Source organism: Cryptotermes secundus, unplaced genomic scaffold (genome assembly GCF_002891405.2).
Source record: "Cryptotermes secundus unplaced genomic scaffold, Csec_1.0 scaffold777, whole genome shotgun sequence".
NCBI lineage: Eukaryota > Metazoa > Arthropoda > Insecta > Blattodea > Kalotermitidae > Cryptotermes > Cryptotermes secundus.
Window position 1 is genome coordinate 834,997 of NW_019743160.1, and position 26,086 is coordinate 861,082.

Consider the following 26,086-nt stretch of genomic DNA (forward strand, 5'->3'; position numbering starts at 1 on the left):
GGAACAGAATAGATGGGGATTTTTTAAACTCCCAGAACGCTGGGAGAAATGTGTACAAAGAAGTGGCGATTATGTGGAAAAATAAAGAAAGGTCTGTAGACTGAGGTGGTGTATTTGGTTTGTCAATAATCAAGCATGTTACTTTATAAAAAATTGTTGCTCATGACTTTCAGTACGACCTACGTACATTCAGCCTTATTTCTCATTGTAAGAGTAATTTGTGTTACTGAAGCCTTCAGAGGAATTTTCCTTGCATTATTTGTGAAAACTGAAGCCTTCGGCAGCAGTAAACAGTTCCTTTTCTGACGTGGCCATTACAGAGTTGCTTATTACAAAGGCATGTTTGACATCTTTGGCATCTGTGTAAGCCAAGATATAGTGGACAGATATACTGCTATAAGTGGACACACAATTTGGTGGAAAGAAGTGTGAATGTAGATGTTTTGGGAGTTGTCCTGTTTTCCAGATTTTTCCTCCCAATTATATGTTACCCTGTAAAATGAGTCTGACACATTGATGGCCTTAAATGTAGTGTTTTTTTAATAGTAAAACGCTGTTACTGTATTGTAATATGGAGGAAGAACATAAATTTTAGCACTGGCCTATTAATGTTGATATGAACACTCTTTCTGAATCTTTTTTTGTCCTATATGTATAAATATAGACAAAATTTTTACTGAAAGCTGGATATATTGACGCTACAGATGTGAAGAACATGCATGGGCCAGTGCTAGAATGGTGGGGGTTCTAACATTGGATCATTGGGATGTTCATTATCCACTCATAATTAGCATTCTTGTCTTCCAAAGGCTAAGAAAGTAGATTTTCAGAACACCAACTGAAGCACATTGGACTGTTAATTATAGAGCAGGTGCATATGAGGCAGTGTGTTTGTCCTGTCAGTAAATGTGCTTCCCATGTATTTTAACCTTGCAAGAGGTCAGGTGGCTGGAACTTATCTTGTATAATTACACTGGCTTATTCATAGTTGTTTTTGTAGTTGTTAATGAAGGTATAGTATAAATGTGGCTGTTGTAATAATGTTTTGCAATAACATTAGAAGAAAATGAGGCTAGAGAGAAAATTTCATACCAAGGGGTTTCATGATTTGTATTCATAACCTAATCTTATTGACATTAGAGTGGGTAAATTGAAGATTATGAGATTGCCAAGGAATGTAACATGCATACAGGATTTTAATTTGGAAACCTTAAGATAGGTGTTATGTACATGGCAATGAAACGTTTGGGCTCTAAAAATTAAAGGTTGAGGAATTTCTTGACTAGTTGAGCAACTGTTAGCTTTTCAAGAAATTCCATGCTTGACTGAGTTAGGTTAATTTTTATGTATAATTGTTCTTATTGGTTACTTTCACAGCTAGTGTGGGTACATTACTTACAAATTGAATAGTGATAAGAAAGTGCATATTTTGAATAAATGCAATTGCTGTTGCAGAAATGATATATGAGTGTTTATTGTTATTTATGTTTGATGGTACAGGGTTGAAAACCATGCTATTCTGTGTAAGACAATTAAAAGTAACTACATTTTGCTTTTCAAAACTAAATACAGATTTTCACTGAAGAAACTTCTAAATTGTTTGTACAAAATAAAGAAATGAATGTTATGAAGTTATTAATTCTGCTCTACAAGGAGTTAAGGACAGTGATAACATTCTGTGTACGTATTTCAGGAACATTATAGTGCAGAGGTCAACTACACATTGACTTTGAAATGACTCATCTCATGTTGTAGCATATCAGTTTATTAACCCTTCCGCGACGGATAGTATTTAAATCTTTTCCTACCGCTAAACCGACGGGGTATTTAATTATTAAACAGAAAAGTTCTGTTATCCATGAAAAACTTAGTAACTCTCGCAAAAATAGGTATATTGAGATAAAATTTTCACANAAGCTGTCCTGTACTTCTGACATATTTTGGTTTTGCTATTGACCACCACCAGGAGAGAACGTTTTTCAGACAAAAGTGTTAAAAGACTAAATAAGTTCTAATAAGCAATTACAGATGCTATTCTGAAATTCTTATAACATTCTCTTAATGTTATTATGTTTTCATAGTAGATTCCATATTCTATTTCTTTAACTAGATTGTTTCATTGAGCCTTTCACTTAAACATAGGACATCATATGTGTTATTTCTTCTATCAGGTATTGGGCAGGTCTTAAATATGAGTATTTTGAGTGTTTATGAAAATTCCATTGAAAGTAATCAAATCAGTGATCACTCTGATCCACTGTTTGCTCTCCAGATATGCTTTATGTAAAATATGTTAGCAGTTAATATAATATTGTATGAGGAATTATTATTAGGAGGCAGTAGGTTTTTATGTGATGAATTTTGTGTAGTTCTTCCATTCTTAATTTCTGAAGGATTTAAACATTAAATTTTTGGTTTGTTTTTACGTTCAGGATCAAGGAACTGGTAACTCTATCATGTAAATGATTGAAAATTTGGATCTGTGTGTGTTTGTTTTACATCTGGTTATTTGTATTCCTGGAGCACTATAGGTCTGTCAGTAACTTCTTTGGAAGTAGTGTAAAGGGGAGTAGAATAGATCACTGTGGTCGTGAAACTGATAGTGTGCACAAATAAAACGCATTTATGCTCATATTTACTTTGCTGTACTAAGGAATGAACTCCTGTCTATTTTTCAACTAGTACAGGATTGGTAGCTTCTAAAACATATCACATTGAAGCATTTGATGACTGTCAAAGGATTATTCAGTACTCAGACATATCATTATTATAGCTGAGCTCAATGCATTTGTGCTTGATGATAAGTATAAATAAGTATTCACATTGGTGGATATTGAAAGTGTATTCATGTCTGCTGCTTGGTATTCATTCTGTGTTTGGTATGCCCTAGAGTAAATTAATATAGCTGTTGTTTTTGTGGTAATGAAATATTACCTATCAACTATCAGGGTTGTGCACTATCAGTGGTTCAGATGTTTGTAAACAATGAATTGGAAGGAACTGGGTAGAAGTAATTATGGCCTGTATGTTCTGTGTGAGGAACTGGGAAGCAGCAGAGAAAACTTCAGTGCGAAATCCTTTTTCCTAGGATATTTCGTCTGTGAGTAAGAGAGAGAACACCATGGGGCTTTCTTGTTGAATTGCTGTATCACAGTAAGTTATAAAGTGCATGTTATAAGAAATTTAGTGAATTAGTCATATCTGTAAACTTTTTTTTTTAATACAATACATATAAGTTGCATTTGGGTTCATAATATCCACATTTCTTTCTCAAAACTGGCATGTGCAGAAATTGTCTTGGGTACTGGTCTGGTTGTTCTTCCATAGGGATAAAGTGGCCAGTGTCTAAACCTACAGCATGAAGCCTTTCTTCTCTGTGCCTTATATGGTACTTGGACTCAAGCAACTTTATGCATACACTTGCTTTAGTACACTGAGTGCATTAGGACAGTTTGAATAATAGCACTTCAGCTCCTCAGATTGTATTTTATTCTCATTAAGTTTAGTGTTTCAAGTCTTATGGGGGGGGGTGTCAGAAAACTTGGTTTCTATAAAACAAACAAACTGTGGTTTTAGTCCACAAGCGAACTATACCGACCAAGCGACCGCTGCTTGTTGGCGAAGTTAGTGCCAACATTAGCGCATAGAGGGTGTCGCGTGGTCAGCGCAACGGATCCCCACGGCCATTAATTTTGGTTTTCTAGACCAGGGTTTTTATAGACATAAATTATATTCAAATCTGAAGTCTCATTAAGTTGAGTATGACATTGATTACTGAATAAATTATGACAGAAGGATCACAGTTCACACAATAAATTTCTTAAGTGAAGTGATAACAGCAGAGTGAGATTATAGACCAGTGTGTCACAAAATTTACGTTTCAGCATCATCAGTGGTTTTCTTCTGTATCAGGTTTCATAAGTGAGATGCTTGCAAGTACAGAAACTTGATTATGCACAACTCAGTCTGTAAGTTATTTTTATACAAATTCAGTGTTTACAAATACGAGACTTTTGTAATAATCATTCCAGTTAGTTGGTGTTATATTTTAGTAAATATGGTAGCATGATCTTTAAGAGAACCAAATTGATTTGGCCTTGCCCAACACAGTGTAGCAGTTCATTCTGATTAGTGGGATGGAGAAAAGCAATTTTTATGGCAGTATTTTGAAATGAATATGGAATACAATAAATAACATTACATGGAGAAGTATCTGTAATTGTTATGTGTAAGAATTATTTCATTAACTCAGCATGTAAACAGTATACAGATCATTTCAGATGATCATACTGCCACTGCTATGAAGAGTGAGGCAGTACTTAACCTCTGAATCATCAATAATGATTTACCAGACTAAAGACCATCACATCTCATCTAACAGTACTCTTTGTAGACTTATTCATTTCCTGTATGGTATATATAGACAGGTGCCTGTACAGTTCTGTAACAAAGAAATGTAAAATTAATATTTCTAGATTACTTTCCTATGCTAAATAAATGGAGGTATTGTATGTAGACTGGACAGTTCTGATGTTTCATGTTTAAGGACAGTATTGTTGCAGGAGAGCAGATTCATGATGCGAGATTTTATTTCCTGATTTACCAAACACATTGCCTCATGTGGCTTACCTTCAGGAGTCAGGATTTAACAAACTGGATTACAAAAGAAGTATTCATACTATTCTTAGTTAAATATTTGTTGGATCTCAAGATATGTATCTAGAATGTTAATGGTAAATCCATTTTACAAATTATAAGGCTTTAACACAGCTATATATGTGAGGACAATGATTATGAGAATTGATGCTGAAAGAGCACCACATGGGTTGTACATGATATTCATACAATACAATAATTTGGAACAGGCTTAAAATCTTGCTGCCTTGTGGATGTGATGTCATGTGTTGTTATTTAGCAATTCTGATGACCTTCCTTCCTGTTGAGTGGCTTCTTTGATATGCACATGAAGGATTTTTATATCAGTAGTAGTTATTAGTATCAATACAGTTCCGTGATATTACTTACAACTTCTGAAACTTACAAGGATACTCATTTGAACAGGTCTAAAATTGACTGTAATTTAAGTTCTAACAGGCATAACATTCTAACAAATTATTACTCTTCTGATTGTGGTATTGAATATATAGTGCATCCATTAAGTCGGGATACATTTGCCACATATTTGTGTTGTCTCAAGTACAACACTGAAACCTGAAGTGCATATAATAAGAGCCATTGCCACATTTAGTATTTTTCCAGTTTTTTGGTCCTAATTCATTGTGCCGATTGGGGTGATTGCATAGTTGTAAGTTATGAATGGTGTTTAGTTTGGTTCGCCAAGTAGGCCATTATTATGTGTTTCTGCATGCAAGTGATGGTGGATTCAGGAGACTAGCATGATGAGACAGTAAACAGTGTTACTGTTTACTGTTGGGTGCTGCAGCATTGATACGCATGTAGCTTACCGTCCTTGCCATTCGAATGTGCCAAGGTTTGCATTTTCCAAGTCTCTCAAGTCCATCCTTCAAAGCTGAATTTCATTTTTGGATACAGAAACATTGTCATTCAAGAAAAACTTGCGAGCTTATTTAAAAGTAACCACCATCATTATGTATGTGTATGTAAACATATGCGTGAAACATTTTATTATCATGGTGCCACCAGCATATATGAGAATTTTATGTACTTTTCAGCAACCCTAGTATGCTTGCAGAACTTGGCCATTTGTGTCTATGGACTAACCTTATACTTTATGCTTAAGATTGAGACCAACAGTAGATATATTTTATGTTTCTTTGTAGATAACTAATTTTTAACAGCATGGATCATTTAATACATGTTGTTTAGAATTTAATTTTTTTGGTAATGGAAATATTCTTAATTCATCACTGTCTTAATTTAGCTATTAATGTATAAATTTCATAATACTGGTTACAGTTTTTTGTATTGCCAGTTTATAAATTGAATAACAAATTGCAGTCTGTCAGATGTCATGGTCCAAGACTTTAACCCCATTTTCACCTTTTAAGATGTTCGAAGGTGTAATTTTATGGAACAGCCCATAATTAACATTTTCTTAATATTATATATATGGCAGCACATTTTATACACAAGTAGAGGAATTTAAAGGAAAATGAAAATAAATAAAAATATTGTGCCTAGTTGTGGTTTCATATATTGTAGAGAGACCACATACTTGAGTGGATGGTCAGTAGAAAAAGAAAAGATTAAAATTAATAACTGGATACTTTCTAAAATATCATAGTAATGGAGTTGATGGATAAAATACAAATAAAACTTACATTTTTAATTCCAGTTGTACATTAATTTATTACTTCCTTTCTAAGTGCTGAAATTAACTATATTTAGCAGATTCAGGTAAGACTTACAGTTATGTGTATCAAAACATTGATCATTAATGGAACAGTAGTGATTTCTGTTGGTCTGTTTTTCTGTGGAAGAGTCTACACCTTATTTCAAGATACATACCCATGATACAAAATGGTGAGAAACTGTACTTATCAAATTCATGTGTCTTCTTGGTCACACTGAGTGGAAAAATATTTTTTTAATGCCACATTTATAAATATGATATTCATTTTCTGAATGAATGAAATGCCTGACAAGTAACAAGTTTGTGAAGTCAGGTACAGCCCTGAAGAGATGGAATTTGAATGGTCACTACACACACTTCCAGAAATATAACTGATGTATTAAATCAGAATGTTACTCAAGTTAAATTCTAAATCAGTTTAAGATACCTGTTCTTGCGAATATTGCAGATACATTTAAGCCTGTAAAGTTGGCTGTCTCATTTATTATTGCCACATTGTTACAGGTCCAACAGTCATAATACTTTAATTTGACCATATGTCTTATACCATGGCCACCTGTTTGTGGTTTGTGTTATGCTTCTCCATATATTGTTACTCTACTTTTGTTGATCACTTGGAAGATTAACTGAACAACTTGTTTCACTTGTATTGAGTCATACATATGAAACCCTTTCAACTTTTACAGGTGGTAAACTCTTCCTGCTTTTGTTTTATAATCAACAGACTAATTACAGTGAGGTGGGCTTACCCATCCATGTTTTAATGGTTTCATAGTAATGTAAGAGTTTCTGAGAAATGGCCAGTGAATTCATCTCACACTCACTCTCACTCTTGTTGGTTAAAGAAGGAACATTTCAGTTTTTCATTACAATTTTAATTCCTGTAGTCATATATTCTTTGAGCAGGAATCTTTGCTTCTGAGTACATGGTGCAGTGTAATAAAAAGTACTGTGAATGATTAAGTATGGTATTATCAAAATAGTGTGATGGGTCAAGATAAAAGGAGTTAAATAAGTTAAACATTTAGGATAAAAATAGTTTTGGATTTGATGAAGATGCTTGGCCAGTGAAAAACTGACATGGCAAAGTCAGCATCTGGTAATATTAAAAAAGAACAACTGTGATTCTTGACGCCTGGGAAGAAACTTACAATGATAAAAGGAAACAAAAATTACATAAAATCATGAATCACTGTCCTAATTCGGAAATGTCTCATAATGGACATAATATCACTGGGCCAATGTTCAGGTAAAAACAAAAGAGGCTCTTTAAAACTCTTCAGTTTGGAGATTTTCAGGCTGCCTATGAGAAACTACTACCAATTCACTTCTGGTGAAGTAACTGCAGTGGACTTCGAAGCACTTGAAGACTGAAGTCAAAATTGCAGATGTGTTGAATAAATACCCTTGGTAGGCAAATTAATGCAGATGAAATAGAGCTATTTTTCAACATATTCCCAGAAGAAATTTTGTTTCAGAAAGGAAGAACGTGTAAAGATGGGAAACAAAAAAAGAAAGGTAATGTATTAATTTCAATTGTGCTACTTTATAATTTCTGTATAAAGTAATACATCATATCCTATGTGACTGTGAGGCCATAGCTTATTTGAGATTTTTTGTCAACTGGGTCAGTTCTTCATGGAACAAAGTGACTTTTATGATGCCCCATAAATAAAGTCCTGTAATCTAGACAATCGGCTCACAGATGGCGGTAAGGTTGTCAGCCTTACGCGCTGGCTGCACATTACTCCCCAGGAAAATTATTTAATTAATTCCTGGTACTCATTTCTGTTAGAGGCTGAGTCAACCTCAGGGCCATAGTGTGGCTGGAAGAATTAGGTCAATTGAAAAGGATCCAGTGACCTCATTGGGACTTGAACCGGCGACCTTCCAGCTTGTAGCATAGCCCCTCAACCAACTATGCTACTGTGTGCCCCCCCCCACACACACGTACATACAAGTAATACATGATGGTTCAAAGTGCTTGCACAAATACCACACTTTCATTTCAGTGGATAACCTGCTATTACAGTATTCTAGTTCATATGAAATGTAGTTTCAAAATTAATGCTTCAATTCTTCAGTTACATCACTTTCCATATTCAACTTGGCCTGTATTTTATAGTAGGATGTGGCTTCACAGTAAGTAATCCACATTGCTACTAAAGCCTGAGCAATAGCAATTGAAAACAGGGAACTTCTAATAGGCTTTGTAAATTTCCTCCATAATGCAAACACTGCTTTGAAATCTTCTGTAATTTGTGGCAATCTGTATGAGTTGTAATATGATGCAAGCTGAAAGAGAGAAAAAGAGTATCAGCAGTTGCGATATTTTATCTTCTTGGAGCTGTAATCTGATTCATTCTTTGGCCTTTTCTAATTGAAATATAAATCATTTAGATAGGAGCTTAGACTCTTTGGATGAGGGAGAAGTTACAATATGAACCAAGATAATGCAGTTGGTATAGTGACTGGCTACGGGTTGGACAGCATTTGAGTCCCAGTAGGGGCAAGATTTTTCTTCTCCCTATGTCATCCATACCAGTTCTGGGACCCACCTGGCCACCTATCTAATGCGTATTGGGGTGGGGGTCTTTCCCCAGGGATAAAGCTGACCACTCATCTTCAACTAGTGCCAAGGTCAAGAATACATGGATCTATACATCCACTCCCCCATACGTCTTCATGGCATAGTGTTTAATTAGTTGACCACTTTATATGATAACACTAATTGTAACTAAAACAGGACCTGAAGATGGCAGACATGTGCCAAAACATATCCTAGACAGCAACTCCATCTGCTGAAAATAGTGTTGTGTTGACAGGCATAAATGAAGAGAAAGTTACAGAAATAGTTCTAATGTCCTAAATTAAAGGGCATACAGGTACAAAAATTAAGACTACAGCTTCTGAGACATGGATTACAGAGGCAAGTTATGATTTTGGAAAATGGTAGTTATCACTGATGATCTCCTGTCTTCACATTCATAAGTACTTGAAATACTTTTATCATAGATGCCTTGGTTTTCCAGAAATATGTTTTCTAGTGGTGTTTGGAAAACCTTACCGCCATCTTTCAGCCGATTGTCTAGATAATGTGGGACCCTCGCCTCACTACCCTATGGGCCTTCATGGCCTGTTACAGGGATAGCTTTACTTTACTTAGTGGTGTTTGGAAGATAAATATCATTGATTACTAGTGTATTTAATAAACTCTTAGCTGTTAATAACCATTTTTAACCATCAAGCAGGCACACCATATATAAAGTTTGCCAGAATTAATTTATGAGAAAAATTTCACTTTGTTTCTTTGATGTATGTGCCTCTTTCTGGTTTTCCTTCAGTTGACCTTGGGCTTTTGACCTGTGCAGCTGATTAGTGAAAACTTCATTACAGTAAGCAGCAACTTCTAAAAAGTCAGAGGATATTTGCTGTTGGCTTGGTAATATAAGTAGTTGTTTGAAGCATTAAAGAAGAGCTGGAGTGCATCTAACCCCAATATTACCACTAAGGAAGAGCAAACTTTTGGAATTTTATTTTTACCAAAGATGAGGATTCTGCCACTGTACCAGAAACTGTCTGAGGACAAGAGGGAGAGATGTGTTTGAAAGTGCCAAAGTTGCTGTAAAAGGAGAAGACTGCCACCCACAGTGATTAGGATTATGGATCTGAGCAGAGTGTGAAGTGAAGTCAGAGGAGACTAGAAATACTGTCAAGATTTTGCCTTCATCAGAAGAAGCTGAAAAAGGAACTATGGATGAAATAAGTGCACTTAGTATTACATCTGATATATGTTCGAAGTAAAGTAAAGGTATCCCTATTACAGGCCATGGAGGCCCATAGGGTTGTGAGATGTTGAGGTTCCCACATTTTGTAGACAACCAGCTCATAGATGGCGGCAAGGTTGTAAGCCCTATGCACCAGCCGCCCTTTACCCCCAAGAATATTCCTGGTACTCATTTCTGTTAGAGGCTGAGTCAACCCCAGGGCCATATTGCGACTGGAATGATTAAGTCAATAAAAAAAAAAAAAAAATCCAATGACCTCATCAGGACTTGAACCCGTGACCTTCCAGCTTGTAGCATATTGCCTCCACCAACTACGCTACCACGTCCCCCATATATTCGAAGTGGAGACCTAAAATGTTTTATAAAATACATGAATATGCATGTTCAGGGTAAGGGGCTCAGTGTACTTCTCCATAGGAATACTGACAAAACAAGCTACAAGAAATGAGATAATAAATTTGCTCAAAATGTCTTTCTTATCCTCTGCCAAAAGAAAGGAAATCACAGGAATTATCTCAAACTTTGGAATACTGATGAAACTATAAGCTGTAAGAGTCTTTTTGTTCCTTTTGTAGCCATACAAACTCATCTTGACTCCTTTGTAGCCAGCTGTAAAAATAGCTACTATATATAAGTTTGTCACAATCTGTAATAAACTAGAACTGTTTCAAGGCTGTTACGTCTTCATCCTCTGTACATCCAACATACTTGCTAAGTATGAACTTAAAACCTTAGTACTCTGCGATGATGTAATTTGCTTTACAAGTAATTTGGAACCGTATCATGGCAAACAAAGGGAGGGCCCATAAAAGGTTTCAACAAAAATCTCAATACTGATAACTGGTACAATAATTACTGCCTTTCTAAGTATAATCTCAGAAAGAAAATTACAGATACAACAAAAATCTCAGTACTGAGAACTGGTACAATAATTACCGCCTTGCTAAGTACGATCTCAGAAAGAAAATTACAGATACAAACACACCGCCCCTCACAATTGGAATGTACTTAATTGAACTGCTGGTATTAAATCCTGATGTAATTAACTTAATTAACTATAAAGTTTTATCTTAGTCTATGATTTATGATATGATTCTTACATAGACACATGCATTGCAAATATATACAGTATTTCCAATTAATGAAACCTCTGATGACGGCCAAGACAGGTCAAAACATTTAAGGTAAATTGTGTGTTCACAATAAACTAGTCACATCTGCAGGAATATATACATATTACATACAGAAAATTATATGTCTGGGAACCATTAGCAAAAATAAGATCCCTCCAGGATTTCTGCCATGAAAACAACTGAGCAGTAGGATTCTCACATGTGCCTTTCATCCACCTCCCTTGGACCACTGCCATGCAACTAAGCTTTCTGTGGAATTTCAAAAATTATTTTCTTTGTAAAAGGGGAAGAAGCTACTACCTCAACATCTCAACTGCATATCTGAAATGGACTACAATCTCTATAACAAGACGAAGAAAGAGCAGAAACACCTATATAGCACTGTTGTTTTAAAACAATATTAGTACATACATGGCCTTCACTCTCAGTTTCTGTAACATCTTACATATATCCAAGATGTATTTGAGCAAAATGTTTGGAATTACTGACCCAAGTGGTCTGGACAGCTATAATTTACATTCACAGAATACCAAACTTGAATCTGGCTAGGCACCAACTATCTAGGAAAAGTTTTCAGTGTCCTCTGGGACTCCGCAGAAAGCTAGGCTAGTGTCTTCACACAGGCCATCGCAGCCACCTCCCACATCCCTTCCTGTTCATAATTATCACCTTGTTATCCCTAATATCCTGTTGCACTGTTCACTTAGCATCTATTATTCACAGTCTTAGTACAACACCACATCCCACAAGACTTGTAAACTTTAAAAGCTAACAAGTTTGTATGATGCAGTGTTGCACATAAGACTGTGAATAACAGACACTTGTTATTCCTAATTAAAAGAAATTATGCTATTTGGCCTGAGTTACTGACAGCATCGATAAATAAAACATAAATAAAATTCATACAAGATCCTACATAACCTTTGAAACAGATATAACACTGTAAAATAAGCAAATAAACCAGTACAATTTATTGATACTACAGATGCCTTTTAAAGTGAGATGCAATGTGGGCATATGGATTGGTGGTAGAAAATGAATGGAGACTATAGGACACCTGAATGCAATAACCTGAAGAATACGAATGTTTCCCAAATTTGTCATGACTCCTCTATTATGTACAGATGGACTCACCGTAAAACCCACCAGCGGGCTTAACAAAGTTGGATATATTACAGAAAAGCCAACTTGAACAGCTGATGCACGTAACTGAATGCATAGAGGACATGCTGTCTTCTGCAGAACAATACCTGTAGTCACTGCCTGCAATAATATGTAGGCTGTTTAGTATCATATTTATTCTATCACCAGAGATGTCTAAAACAATAATCAACAATGAACAGACCATCTACATAATCTCCCTTGAACAACCATCCATGACATATATCATATATTTGATTTGTGTGAAGAAGAAATAAGAGCTCATTGTTTGCGCCAGCCAATTTTCCTTGGCTTTCATCTTGTCATGATGTCCAATGTGTTATCCTTCGGTGTGCTTCTTCAGTAATTCACAAAAGTGGAAATTGCTAGATGCAAGGTCTGGGCTGAATGCTGGATGACCAAGAAATTCCTAGACAAATTCACAGACAAGCTGTTGTTGAAAATATTCTGGGATGCACAGGATATTCTCTTCTTCAGTTCCTGTGCCACAGGTCTTATGATATTACTGCATTCCCACTTACTGTCATACCTGAAGAAAGAAATTTCTCAGAACTGAATATATTACAGACTGACTGACTGTCTATCTATAAGTCAGGGCAGGCAAAATAGACTGGTAATGTTATCAACTGATAACAAATAATTAAAAGTAACTGATACCACAGATATTCTGAAGTTTTAGCATAAAGATATTGTAGAATGAAGTGTGTATCTAAGGACAAATTTGTAAGCATTCTGCCTAGTTTCATCTAAATATGAATTACCGATCTAAAAATTTTGATTATCATACATAGCACATCACTTTACCAACATATTCTATAAAATTCCTGCATAATCCACACTCAAATTCATAAACACCAATGCAGTATAAAATTTACAGATATAGTTATACCGACAGGTTGTCCAGTGACTGAGGTTAGCTCTTTCTAATGAAACTAACAGTGTATGTGCCTCCCATCCTTTCACCTCAGGATGGAAACAGTCCCAATTACCAGTTACTCAGGTTGTCCAGTAACTGAGGTTAGCTCTTTCTAATGAAACCAACAGTGTATGTGCCTCCCATCCTTTCACCTCAGGATGGAAACAGTCCCAATTACCAGTTACTCAGGTTGTCCAGTAACTGAGGTTAGCTCTTTCTAATGAAACCAACAGTGTATGTGCCTCCCATCCTTTCACCTCAGAATAGAAACAGTCCCAGTTACCGAAATATTGAGTTTTTTAGAATACCAGAAGATAATTTATTTTTCATGCCAAGCAGAATACCACAACAAAACAAAATTAAATGATGTTATTTCCATGACAAAAGCTGATAAACAGCATACAACCATGTTCAGTTGCCTATGCTCAGGAACAAGTACTAGTACTATAGATCCTAGGTATGCTTGTGGTATGCAATTCTTAGACAAATTTTTCATTCTTTTTGCTTGCTGCACAAGAGTCTCTTGTCTTCAGTTTTCTTGTCATTTGCATCTTTCTTGCTCTCTTTCTCTCTCTGTCTATTGCTGTACCCCCTTCATTTTCTTCAGAACTGACCCCACAAACTACATGAATATGATGGATACAGTCCTGACACCGATGGTTTCCACTGTTTTCCTTTGAGCAAATATTGGAGTGAATCTCAATGGAGACGGATTTTTGTACAGACAAAGGTGCTCTGGGCATATTAACGTTAACATATCCTGGCTAGCCCTCTCCACAGTATCCTGGCTTTCACTGTGGTAGAATTTACCATGAGAATTATAAGTACAGGTCAAATATTTTTCAGATTGGAAACAAGAGTTTATTGGAAATTACCCTTCCTTTCAAAAACTGCAGTATAGATGGTACTCATGTCAGTGTTGGTCAGGATGCAGGCCATCTTGACAACTCACTTACATTCAAGAGCTTTAAGGATAACAAAAAGTTTGTGCAGTGATCTTGATATAACAATATGAATGAATACTTTCCATTTGGTTAATTGTCAACGTCCATCAAATTTACATGACTAAATTCAAAGAGAATCAATGGCTTAACAAATATTCCTTTTTATAATCTGTTTGCCTTTAATGGCATGGCTAGACAATAATAAGCAGAATTTTTTCTGTACCATTATGAATGTTCCTTGATCAGACAGTTTTTGTCTTTTACATCCACTTGGTGCATGTGTTGCAAGCAGAGCTACAAAGTTTACTATCAGATGCACAGTAAAAAAATTGGAAATTCTCTCATCCTTCACTGAAAAAATAAGTTTATTTTTATTTTCCACAATGAAATTATACTGCTTCTGAAGCCGTTACACACAGGGTCATTTCCTCTCCGAACTTTTAGCATTAACACTTCAGTAACTAACTTCTTATAACTGTCTTCTGCAAAAACTTCACTTGTTCAAGCAAATATTTCAGAGGTACACTAATTTCATATACTCTACATGACTAGTGACTTGTTCCATTCCCATCTCAACAGAAAAGACCTGTTTAAAAAAGAATGTTGCAATCAGATGCAAATACAAATGTAGCTGCACAAACTGTGTACATATTGAACACCGGCAGCTTCATGCTTTGTATTGCATAACATTCCTAAGAAAAGACATAACGTGTAATGCAGTATTTCATACTTTCATGATTTTACAATGTGCCTGCAATATATACTTCATTAACATCTTAATGTAGAAACAATTTTGGAATTGAAGGTTCCCTTTTCTTCTAATGCAAGTGCTCTTCTAGAATCTCACATTCATTAATTATGTACTAATCTTTATAATTCGGATTTTCACATGCATAATTCACATGAAATGGAAGTTAAGAAAAAAGTTAGGTGTGATCAGTAATCAAAAATCCTCGTATGATATACCAAACAGTTCATTACATAGTTCCTGGTTTTATTATCACCTGTTCAAACAGTGAGACATAACAGAATGAGCAGGTCTTTTGCACAAGGGAAAAACTTGGTAGAAAGTAAATCACAGGGTGTTTGTTTTAGTAATCAGTGAGCCAGTTGTGAGAATTATATTTATGTGTGTCAAACCATGCTGAAATCAGTATCTAGCATCACACTTCCTGTTGAAAAGTGTATGACAAACGAATTAATATAAATGTATTTGTAAATTTGAGAAATAACATTTGAAATCGGTTGCCTACATATTATCACACTGGACTGAAAATCCTGATGTTGTTCATGAGATTCCATTACACACTCAGAAAATTGATGTGTGGTATGTTGTAAATGCTAGAAGAATCATAGGCATCACACTCTTTTATATACATGTACTTCATAGCTGTATGCAAACATCAGTAAGGAAGAACTGTTACACATACTTTGATTCAATGAGGACCCTCACGGACTGTGAATCTGCACAGGTCCAATGTCACATTCCCCAGAACTAATCGTGTCTTCTGTCTCAAGAATAACATAGATCAGAGCATTTAAACAGATAATTCACAACCTTTGGAGACTTTACAACTACACATAAAAAATGTTACAGAAATAACGAAAGGTAAACTAAAAAATATGTCATAATATTTGTAACACTGACAAATATTCCCGCATATTAACATCGCCTTCAGAATTTACTATATTACAGTTTCAGAAATATTTCTTGAATGTGAACAGAACCTACACTGTGTAGTAGTTCGAGGCTTCCTTGTGGGAGAGTACTCATTTTTCTGCTTTCCAAACAAGTGGTAACTGGACTAGAAACAGAGAAATTACCCATTCCATAGGATACAGTGCAATAACAGTTTATTTTCTGAGCAATGAACCTTTGAGTTACATCATAAGATAGGAATTTCTTGAATAGTGCACTAACAACTATTCAGTATATCTGGGACTTGGTCATGCAAAACATTCCATGTAATTTTGCAAACTGCTTTACCTGTTGATGAAATAATGCTGACATCAAGGCAGGAAGTGCTATAACAGGTAGGTAACTGGACACCCTACCATAAGTATGAAGTCTTAATCTGCTTCTAAAATAGTTATTGATATACATGCCTGATAAAGCACTGCAAGCACCCAGAATTCCATAACCATAGTGCAATGGCCATCTACAAGAAAACAAATCATAATGATAACATATTACTTTCTTATTCACACACTTGTGCACATGCACACAATAGAACAGAAGCTATATCTTCTTTCTAGCTTTGTTGAAAACATTATTTTAATGTTCTTCTATTCTACATCATTGCCTTGTTATGTGATCTTTTATGAAAATTCAAGGTAATAAATACACTTATATCATATTTACAACCCACGATTAATCTGAAGATATACACAAATTCGAATTTATAAAGCATTAGCTAGGTAGAACGTAACAGATAACAAGGAAAAATAATGAAAGAAAATCAATATCAAGAGAAATGCATTTCACAAAATGGAAAGTGTGTTACATGTATTGAGCATAAAAAAGCAGATAATAAAAAACGAGATTTTAACAGTAATATATTTTATAATACATCATAAAATTGAAAGGAATGTGCTGAAAGCAGAGATGTGTTGTTTGTCAGTGAATGGGTTCCAGAGACCAGATTTTTCTTGTGAATGGGCTGATCTGGATCAAAGGTTGACAATGCATTCATTCTTTCATTGCAAACCTATTTTCTTTTCAACCTGACCTGAATACTCGCTCAGTTGTTCAATCATTCTCCTGCTCCCCTTCCAATCTAATCTGATTCAAAATGTCAAACCAAACTCTTCCCATAATGACATTACTACCAATGTAATAGAATTGTAAATGTTCAAAAACCAAATCTGCTCAAAAATTCCGGTCCACTAATATGATGGTGCAATAAACAAATACATAACCCGAGACATATACAAAAGTCAGTGCTTCAAGGATTACAGCCATTTTTTTGTGGACGAGTTATTTCAAAAGGCAAAGCAAACACTGTGAAACGGGTTAAGTTAACTTCACCATGGTTGTCAAAGTATTCATTTTTAAATTACAGTTTAGACTATGATATTGATTTTTAAAATAACGGTTTTCTTTACTGTAGTATTATTAAAATCTATTATCATCTTCATCATCATCGTCATTGTCATCATCAGAGTTATTATCACTGGCCATCATTGGCATCATAAATCTTATATTCAAAAAAGTAAGTAAAAAGTAAACCTATCCCTGTACCAGGCCATGAAGGCCCATAGGGTTGTGAGACATTGAGAGTCTCACATTCTCTAGACAATTGGCTCAAAGATGGCGGTAAGGTTGTCAGCCTTACGTGCCGGCCGCGCTTTACTCTCCAGGAAAATTATTTAATTAATTCCTGGTACTCATTTCTGTTAGAGGCTGAGTCGACCCCAGGGCCATAGTGCGGCTGGAATGATTAGGTCAAATGAAAAAAAATCCAATGCCCTCATTGGGACGTGAACCCGCGACCTTCCTGCTTGTAGCATAGTGCCTCAACCAACTACGCTACCTTGTGCCCATATCGTATATTCAAATGTAAATTTTAATTTACTTATTACTACTCAAGACTGGAAGTTCATACATGGAGAGAACCATGCAAAGAACACCTTTTGGAACCCTCTGGCAAAAAAACTAGGGAAGTACTGTAGCTAAACAGGAACCAGCTGAAACATTTGACAGGAACTAGGAATAGCAAATAGACCTAACTGTGAACACTGCCATAATAAAGATGAAAAAGCTTCACACGTCTTACGTCACTGACGTTCTAGGTGAATTAATATTTGGTTACCTGGATTCCATTTCATCAGGTAGAATGACTTATCATATCACCCCATTGCTGAGGGTCCAATTCCTGATGATATTATTCGATTATTCAACTGACCTAATCCTTCCAGCCACACTATGGCCCTTGGGTTGACTCAGCTTCTAACAGAAATAAGTATTAGGGCCCTTTACAGGGGTAGAGGGTGGCCAGTGTGTAAGGCTGACACCTCACCGCCTCTGTGAGCTGACTGTCTGGAAAATGTAGGATCCTTGACATTTCAAAATCCTATGGGCCTCCATGACCTGTTACAGGGAGAGTTTTACCTTTTATTTTTACTGTGCTTTTTTTAAAGTATGGGACTGCTAGAACAGAGCTAATCTGAGAAGGGGCATGCACAACAGATCACAGATGGTCATGATGCAAAGACTGTTTAACACTTCTCCTTTCAACCTTATCTACTATTTAAAATAATTGCTTAATTCTGCTGTGCATTGTGTATTGAAATATATCTTGGATTATCCATTAAGCTAACAGAATATTAGTTTTTTGAACCAATAAAAAAGTAGTTATAACGATTTTGAATTGTTTCATTTTTGGTCCGTTACACTATCAATCACAGAGTTAGTAGAGAGTCCGTCGAGTGTAACAATTTGCAGGTCACTTTTTTAATATCACTTCTGCCTTACATGTTTCGGTTTGATACAACCATCATCAGAGGCACTTGCTATAACTATGGAAACACTGTCGTTGTTTATGATGTTCACAGTTATGTTTGTCGTGTAGACGCTGCTACAATATGCTGACGTGTAAAAGCACAAAACTTACTAAGATAGTTGAGTACACTATCAAGTTCTCACTTTTCATCCGAAACTGTTTTAAGTTAAAACGCTAAATGTTAAAATATTTAATCTAAAATGCTGAATTCCTCCTTGTTAGTTCATCCCGAAGATGGGAGACGTCAGCTTGAAGTTGTATGGCTTATGGTTCGATATTTCTTATGTGCTGTGTGTTGTGCACTGCCTAAAACTTAAAACAGTTTCGGATGAAAAGTGAGAACTTGATAGTGTACTCAACTATCTTAGTAAGTTTTGTGCTTTTACACGTCAGCATATTGTAGCAGCGTCTACACGACAAACATAACTGTGAACATCATAAACAACGACAGTGTTTCCATAGTTATAGCAAGTGCCTCTGATGATGGTTGTATCAAACCGAAACATGTAAGGCAGAAGTGATATTAAAAAAGTGACCTACAAATTGTTACACTCGACGGACTCTCTACTAACTCTAGTTATAACGAATTTAATGTATTGCATTCTCCATTTTTAACATTTCTGGATTACCCTTTCTGTTTGCCCTATCTGGCTGTATTCTTTGCAGTGGTACTTGGTAAAGGACAACAGTGGTGAAAAGGCCATTTAGAAAGAATGTGATGGGCTTTATTTGATAAGGATATGATATTCCAAGAAAAGTTTAGCCAGGTACCTCAAAGGTAAGAACAACACTCTTTTCCACCACTAGCAAACAGTGATGTAACCCTGGTTGTAATGATGATTCAATCCAAATGAACAGGACTGCAAAAGTAATCCAAAGCACTCACTTTTGCTGAAAAAATAATTTCAGATAGGGTCACCAAAATAATTACAAATATCAACCAAAGGTAAGAATATGTTTGGGAAAATTCCTAAGGATGGAATTTGTTCTGTACTACAGGAAACAAACCAATTATACTTGCACAGAGTTCCCTGAGCAGTATTTCATAGGATGCTGATGGTCAGTGGTCAAATTTGTATCAGTCTGCAAATTTCAGTCATTTGGCCACAGCCACGATAATTGTGGGGTCCAATGCAAAAATGGAACTGGTTGGGAGGTGATTCAGTTCTGGTCAAAATTTAGTCTCATATGTATGCACACGCACACGCAGGGTTATATTATAGCGTGCAGGACCATTACTATGCAACAATTGTGAGATGGGCTGATGTACGAGGACCATTTCTGGGCAACAGCTCGGTAAACACGTTCCCGTTCCTAGGTATCCGTCATCTGTGCTGAGATGTCATAACCAACGGACAAGTCAGTTGATAGAGTGTTCTGTATGGGAGGCTGTGAAGAATGGACTTGAGCCAGAGGCACAGGAATAGCCACTGTTAGAGCGGTTAGTAGGAAACACATAGTAACACACTGAAAACACTAGACTGTGTATTCTAGTGAACTCTAAAGTGTGGAAATAACAATAGTGTTATACCTATTTGTAGTTATGACCTGTAAGTGGTCAATAAATCCATTCACCAATTTAAACGTCCTCTATAATCACACACATACATGTGACAAATCATTGTCCAGTGTATGGGTGGAAGAACAGTGTGGCTCAATTGATTAATTACACGGTTATAGTGAAGATCGAGCAACACTGTGATGTGTTTTTTTATGAATTATTAAACATGTTTTTGTTATCTTCCAAGAGTCTATCAAAGTGCAATCACATCCTTTTTGTACTGGACCCTTCAATTATTCTTTTACAACCCGTAAGTTTTTCTCTCTTAATTTTACTTCCTTTTAGAGACTAAATACTTTGTGTTGAACAATAGGAGACTTTCTGCATTAGCAGGTAAGTCACAGTTACTGCTCTCTCCTGACAATATGGGAAATTTCTGAAAACTTCTGTCAAATGCCCTTATGAATTCTCTATTTAACACAATGCAAATACATTAATTTTATGCTGTAAATTCTTATTCCATGTTTATTACTATAGTTTCAACTAGATTGTAAACTTTCACTTGTATCGGAGAGCCTAATGTGATCTACTGGCTTATGAATAACAAATGGATGAGAACCAATGCCGTGTTGTTAACACCTGATTTGAAACAGTTCTGTCATTTGTATTTAATTGTTTTATTATGTTCATGCCACATCTACATAGGATCATTTTTAGTGACGAGACACAGGGTTTAGATTTATGACTGATTTATTGAACGCTTAAAACTCATAACTACAAACAACTACAACAGTCTCACTGATTTACACACTCTATATATCATTAAACTACAGCACATACAAAATCTTCTGTTTGTTCACTAGTTGTTGCCAGGTAGCAGCTGCTAGTAACACAACTCATGACTGACTTTCTTGACAATATGGGAAATTTCTGAAAACTTCTATCAAATTGCCTTGGGAATTCTCTATTTAAAAGCACACAAATACGTTAATTTTATGCTGTAAATTATTGTTCCATGTTTAGGCATGTAGTTTTAATTAGATTGTAAACTACAGATAATTATAACATGTTTACTAATCTTCATAAGTAACTACAGCATAATTCAAGTCTTTCCAATCTGCTATATCTTCATGTACTCATTGTTTGGTACGAACTCCAATAAGTGAGACTCTCCCTAAAGTTTCTGTGCTCAACGGCTCTGGCTTTGGGTCTCGCTGGCTCTTTACATAGCATCGCTAGGGACTGAGGTTCCTCAGATGTTGTCTGTTGCAGAAATGTGTTTTGACAAGCTGATATGTAGCAACTGATGCCTCTGCAGCACCTCGTTTCGCTCAAAAATTATGACATTTGGATGTCATGTAATGTCATAATATTATTAACCTATCTGTTAGTTCAGTGTTCCTAAATTAAATTAAAATCTGTTAAGAATAACTACCAGTTACTATAACAAAAGCAAAAAGTAGTAAGTACCAATCTTCATTGGTTGCATCCTGTTGTGTGTTTCAGATATATATAGGAATTATGTTAACTGTCAACACAACAAATTTACTCAGTTTTAATGTTTTACAATTCGATCTTTATTCCTGCTACATGTTCTGGTCATATAAGACCATCATCGGGCAGTTACACATAGAAATACATATAGTTATTGAACTACCAATACAGATCCATATCCACATATCCATTATATGACCAAAAAATGCAGAAGGAATAAAGATCGAATTGTAAAACATTAAAACTGAGTATATTTTTTGTGTTTACAGTTAACATAAATTCCTATATTAAGTACCAATGTCTACTCTATCAACTACTAAGGAATAAGCTCAGTGGGTAATGTACAGAAATAATATTGAAAATATCTAGAAAGACATATACTCAACCATATATGTTGTGAATATATGGCACAATTCCAGTTAACAACAAAGAAAAACTAAGTTTGAACAAAACAGTAACCAAAGTATGTTTGACATAAAAACATATTTAACTATTTGAACATAATGTTAAATTGAATTACCTTTGTCATGATGGATTTTCTTTAGAAGAAAAGTACATATATATATTTGTATTGTCAGAAAGATAAATGCATCATTTTAGATAATATTGGTTTTTACATTATGGTGAAGTATCATGCCCTCTTTACTGGTTTATCTTTTAATGTAATTACACTGTTTAGAGGCAGATGCTTGTAGGTGAACTAACGAAGTTGCAACAGTAACCATTTTCTCACGAATGAACTAACTTTAAAATGTATTCAATAAATATGAATTAGAAAGTATGTTACTTTGAAGTTCTATCTTCTAGGATACAATATTATGTAGTTCATTGAAAGTCAACCAATGTTTTTGGAGTGCAAGCAGAGCAACTTTCAGTGGACTACACTGCATTACACCCCAGTAGACAGAACTCTGCATGACCACCGTTACGAGAACTTCAAATCGTACATGTTCGTTTAAGGTAGGTCAGCTGTTTGTGATCTAATTAGTGGGTATAAATGAACAATGAATTTTGCAAAAAATCTAAAGGTGTATGACATCGTCAGGGTGCATGGTCATCATACTGCACAGTTGATTTCGAAATTCAAACTTCTTAATATGCTTACACTTCTCGTTGTGGTGTCCACCCAAATATAACTCTGTACTGGTATTCTTTTGCCTCTTCTTCAGTTAACTGTATTGTACCCTGCGGAATCTCGCCAATTCGTCCTTTGTGCAATGCCATACTCAATTCGAAGACGGCGGAACGCAACCTATTATTAATCTATACCTGAAAGGTAAACTTGCTTCATTAAAGCCTATTAGCATTTTTAATTAAAATTCAACATAATTTCATTGTATATTCACACGGCAATACCTTAAATAAGTTACAGTTACTACCTACAAATTCCAGATCGATAATTACGAAAACTGTCAATTTGCTACAACATAATGTAAGCAGACCAACCATAGGAACACTTACCTAGCACAATTTTAGGTTAGGTTAACATTCCTGCGGTAACATTGTGATTGTCTTAAATAACTCAGGAAACTTGTAATCCAAAACAACCACCTCCTTGGCGCAGCAGACATCTTGTGACGTCCCTATACGCCATCGACCAATCACATCAGTAGTCAGTCGGAATCCCGGCTGCTAGAGTTGTGAGCGCCATATTGTGCGGGTTTGCATGTTTATGTTCAGAGGTGCTGCGACTTGAATGTTATTATACTCTCTGTTACTGCGCGTATAAAATTGATTATAAGTAGTGTGTCACAAAAACGTTTCGGCATAGGACAGCGTGAAGTTTTGGAAGTGTTGTGTCAGTAATATATATATTTTTTAAACTTGGTTCTTACTAGGTGTAGAGAGACAACCCCAGACAGGAGTCTTTACTACAGGGAGACACTATTTGGAAGTGATCAAGAATGCCTGTTCGTAAACAAGGTGGTAAGATCACGTTACTTAGAGCTAGATGTTGGTTGATTGTAGTTTGTAGTAGTGTTTCATGAATCCTTTTGCAAGGTTGGGAGTGGCTCAGCTCGTGTATTCCATTTGGTTTGAACTGTGTGATGTTACTTGATTTGTTACAAAAGTAAATCGTTCCCGCTTGAGTTTTCGAAAATTGTGAGCGGATATAGTTGGCGCTTAATGTTTTCTTTGTTGTTGTTAATGCTATGTTACATGACATTCTGGAGTGTGTCTTTAGTATTTTAATAATCACTCATATTAATTTATAGGTTAGAAGTGAATTAATTACTTTACACGACTGTTGAACATAACTGAAGACTTAAGAATTTAATTTTTTTGCTTCACTGTTAATGACAGGCATTTAATAGCAATCTTACCAATATCTTTGTATCCCATTCTGAAACAACGTCCAGTAAGGGTTATCTACCACGTATACTTCTCAGAGGTTATTGCCATTGACAGTTCTTTCTGGACCAGCATTCACTGAAGATATTAGCTGTTGAAGGTCCTGCCAGATGTTTAGACATCGCTGTCTGAGGTTTTCTCTGACGGTTCATAAAATTTTCTTCATTCTATAAAGATCCTGTATTATATCTCTTCCAGAACTTGTAGTTTGTGAAGTTTTCATAGTCTTCTGCACAGCTTTCCCTTTATGAACTTTTCTGAGGGCTTCCTTGAAGCTTTTCAGAATTTGTGGAGAGTAATAGATGGCCAGAATATCAAACATGTGAGATTTGAGGGTTGTCACAGCAATGACAGTAGAGTACTCTCTTCTGGAATATGATGCTGTATAATCTAGTACCAGTTTACAAACATTTCAGAGGAACATACTGCATGAAAAGTGAGGGAAGCACTTACTCTTCTTGCTGCTTATTCAGTTTACTTTTTTGCCTTGAAGTTGGAGCCAGTGGATTCCTCCAAAATTTCACTAAACTTCTGCCAAACTGCACATTTTCACATCATCTGAAATAGTACTTTTTGACATAAAGTCACATTTATTTTCTACAGTATTCAGACCAGTGAATGCACATAATATTTCCCCCACTTACATCAAAAGAAATGTTCTAAATATTCAGTGCTTCTCCTTATAATCTTTGTTGTGCAATCTGAACATGTGAAACTAATGGGTGTGTTTTTAGTTTAGAATTTATATTGAATTCTGAGTGCCCTGCTTGTTTTAACGTTCTATTTTAAGCTAGCAGTAACATGTCTTGTTGAAGTTTTTGTTGCATGAATGTTAACAAGAAATAACACTTTAGCATGTGCATTGTTTAAACTTTTAATTGTTGTTGAGGTTCCAAATAAAATTGTGTTCCTTTCCTTCCATTCATAATTGCATTACCTCATGAGGTTATATGTTTCATACTTTAAAATGCTAACACAATCTCTCTGCGGAACACAGAAGTGAATTATTCCATAGTGGGATAATATTTATAGAAAATGTATAAGAAAATGAACTTATGTTGAAAATCACATGTCTCTTTGCAGTGTGATTTCTTGGATAAACCTCAAAGAAAATATTAATAGAGTTTGATTATTTGGAATTAGTTTCCAGATACCCTATTTATGACAGTCTTGGTGATGAAGTAGTTTTGAATTATGGTACATTTATTCATCAATAGAAGACCCAGAAGTTGTACTTGTTTTTGAATGTACTAATGCAGGTTTGAAGAAACTGTCAAGTTTTGTCTGAACAGACGAGTGATTTGTCTGCCTTCCTAAATGCCATGTGTCCCTTAAAAGTATATACTCAAGTGTGAACAGCATTTTTCGTTTTCCGTATTTCGATGTGATTAGCTGACATCTGGATTAACTGTAAATGGATTAGCAAGGGTTTAATATAGATGCAGGTGGTGCTAGTATTTTTTTCTTCTAAATATGTTGTATTATAATTGAATGTTTACATTTTCCTTAATGTTTCCAAGGCAGCACTAGATTAGTGCTAGGATGAGACATACTGGGTTGTGTTTTCACAAATGACATGATTGTGCACATATGCCAGCATTAGAAATGTATTAAGCAAGTAGCAAAGTGAATGCTTAGCATTTAACCCTTTCCCTGTTGCATATGCCATTGCCATGTGGTAGCTAAATGTGTATGATGTGTGATGAACTACTTAAACATTTCAGAAGAAACACAGTAGCTTAGAGATTTAGGTTGAACATTTCTGCTGTGACTGGTAATTGACAAATTTACAGTTGACAAAGATGTTCTTAGTATTGTTGCACACCAGTATTTGTTTCAAGTATTATGTTTTTGGACATTAACCATTGTCTTGTCTATTTTCTAAGAACTGTCCTGTTTATTTTTCAAAACACAGCTTTATGGAGACTGGATTCTGTGCCCATCCTCAGGTAAAACCTACT

At 35.4% G+C, this 26,086-nt stretch overlaps 1 protein-coding gene across 5 annotated transcripts; it reads right to left on the reverse strand.

Moving 5' to 3' along the window:
• Positions 1–8,208: 8,208 nt before the first annotated feature.
• LOC111873951 lies at positions 8,209–23,332 on the reverse strand. Of its 5 annotated transcripts, none has more exons than XM_023869062.2 (5): positions 23,235–23,328; positions 22,879–23,042; positions 16,264–16,435; positions 12,390–12,518; positions 8,209–8,629 (listed from the first exon to the last, which is right to left on the reverse strand). In XM_023869062.2, exons 2-5 carry the CDS (start codon positions 22,995–22,997, stop codon positions 8,399–8,401), a joined length of 651 nt encoding a protein of 216 aa, XP_023724830.1. In that variant the 5' UTR covers positions 22,998–23,042; positions 23,235–23,328; the 3' UTR covers positions 8,209–8,398. The 5 variants fall into 5 exon arrangements, with proteins under 5 accessions (XP_023724830.1, XP_023724833.1, XP_023724832.1 ...); XM_023869065.2 differs by lacking the exon at positions 23,235–23,328 and adding an exon at positions 23,153–23,225; XM_023869064.2 differs by lacking the exon at positions 23,235–23,328 and adding an exon at positions 23,130–23,219.
• Positions 23,333–26,086: the final 2,754 nt, after the last annotated feature.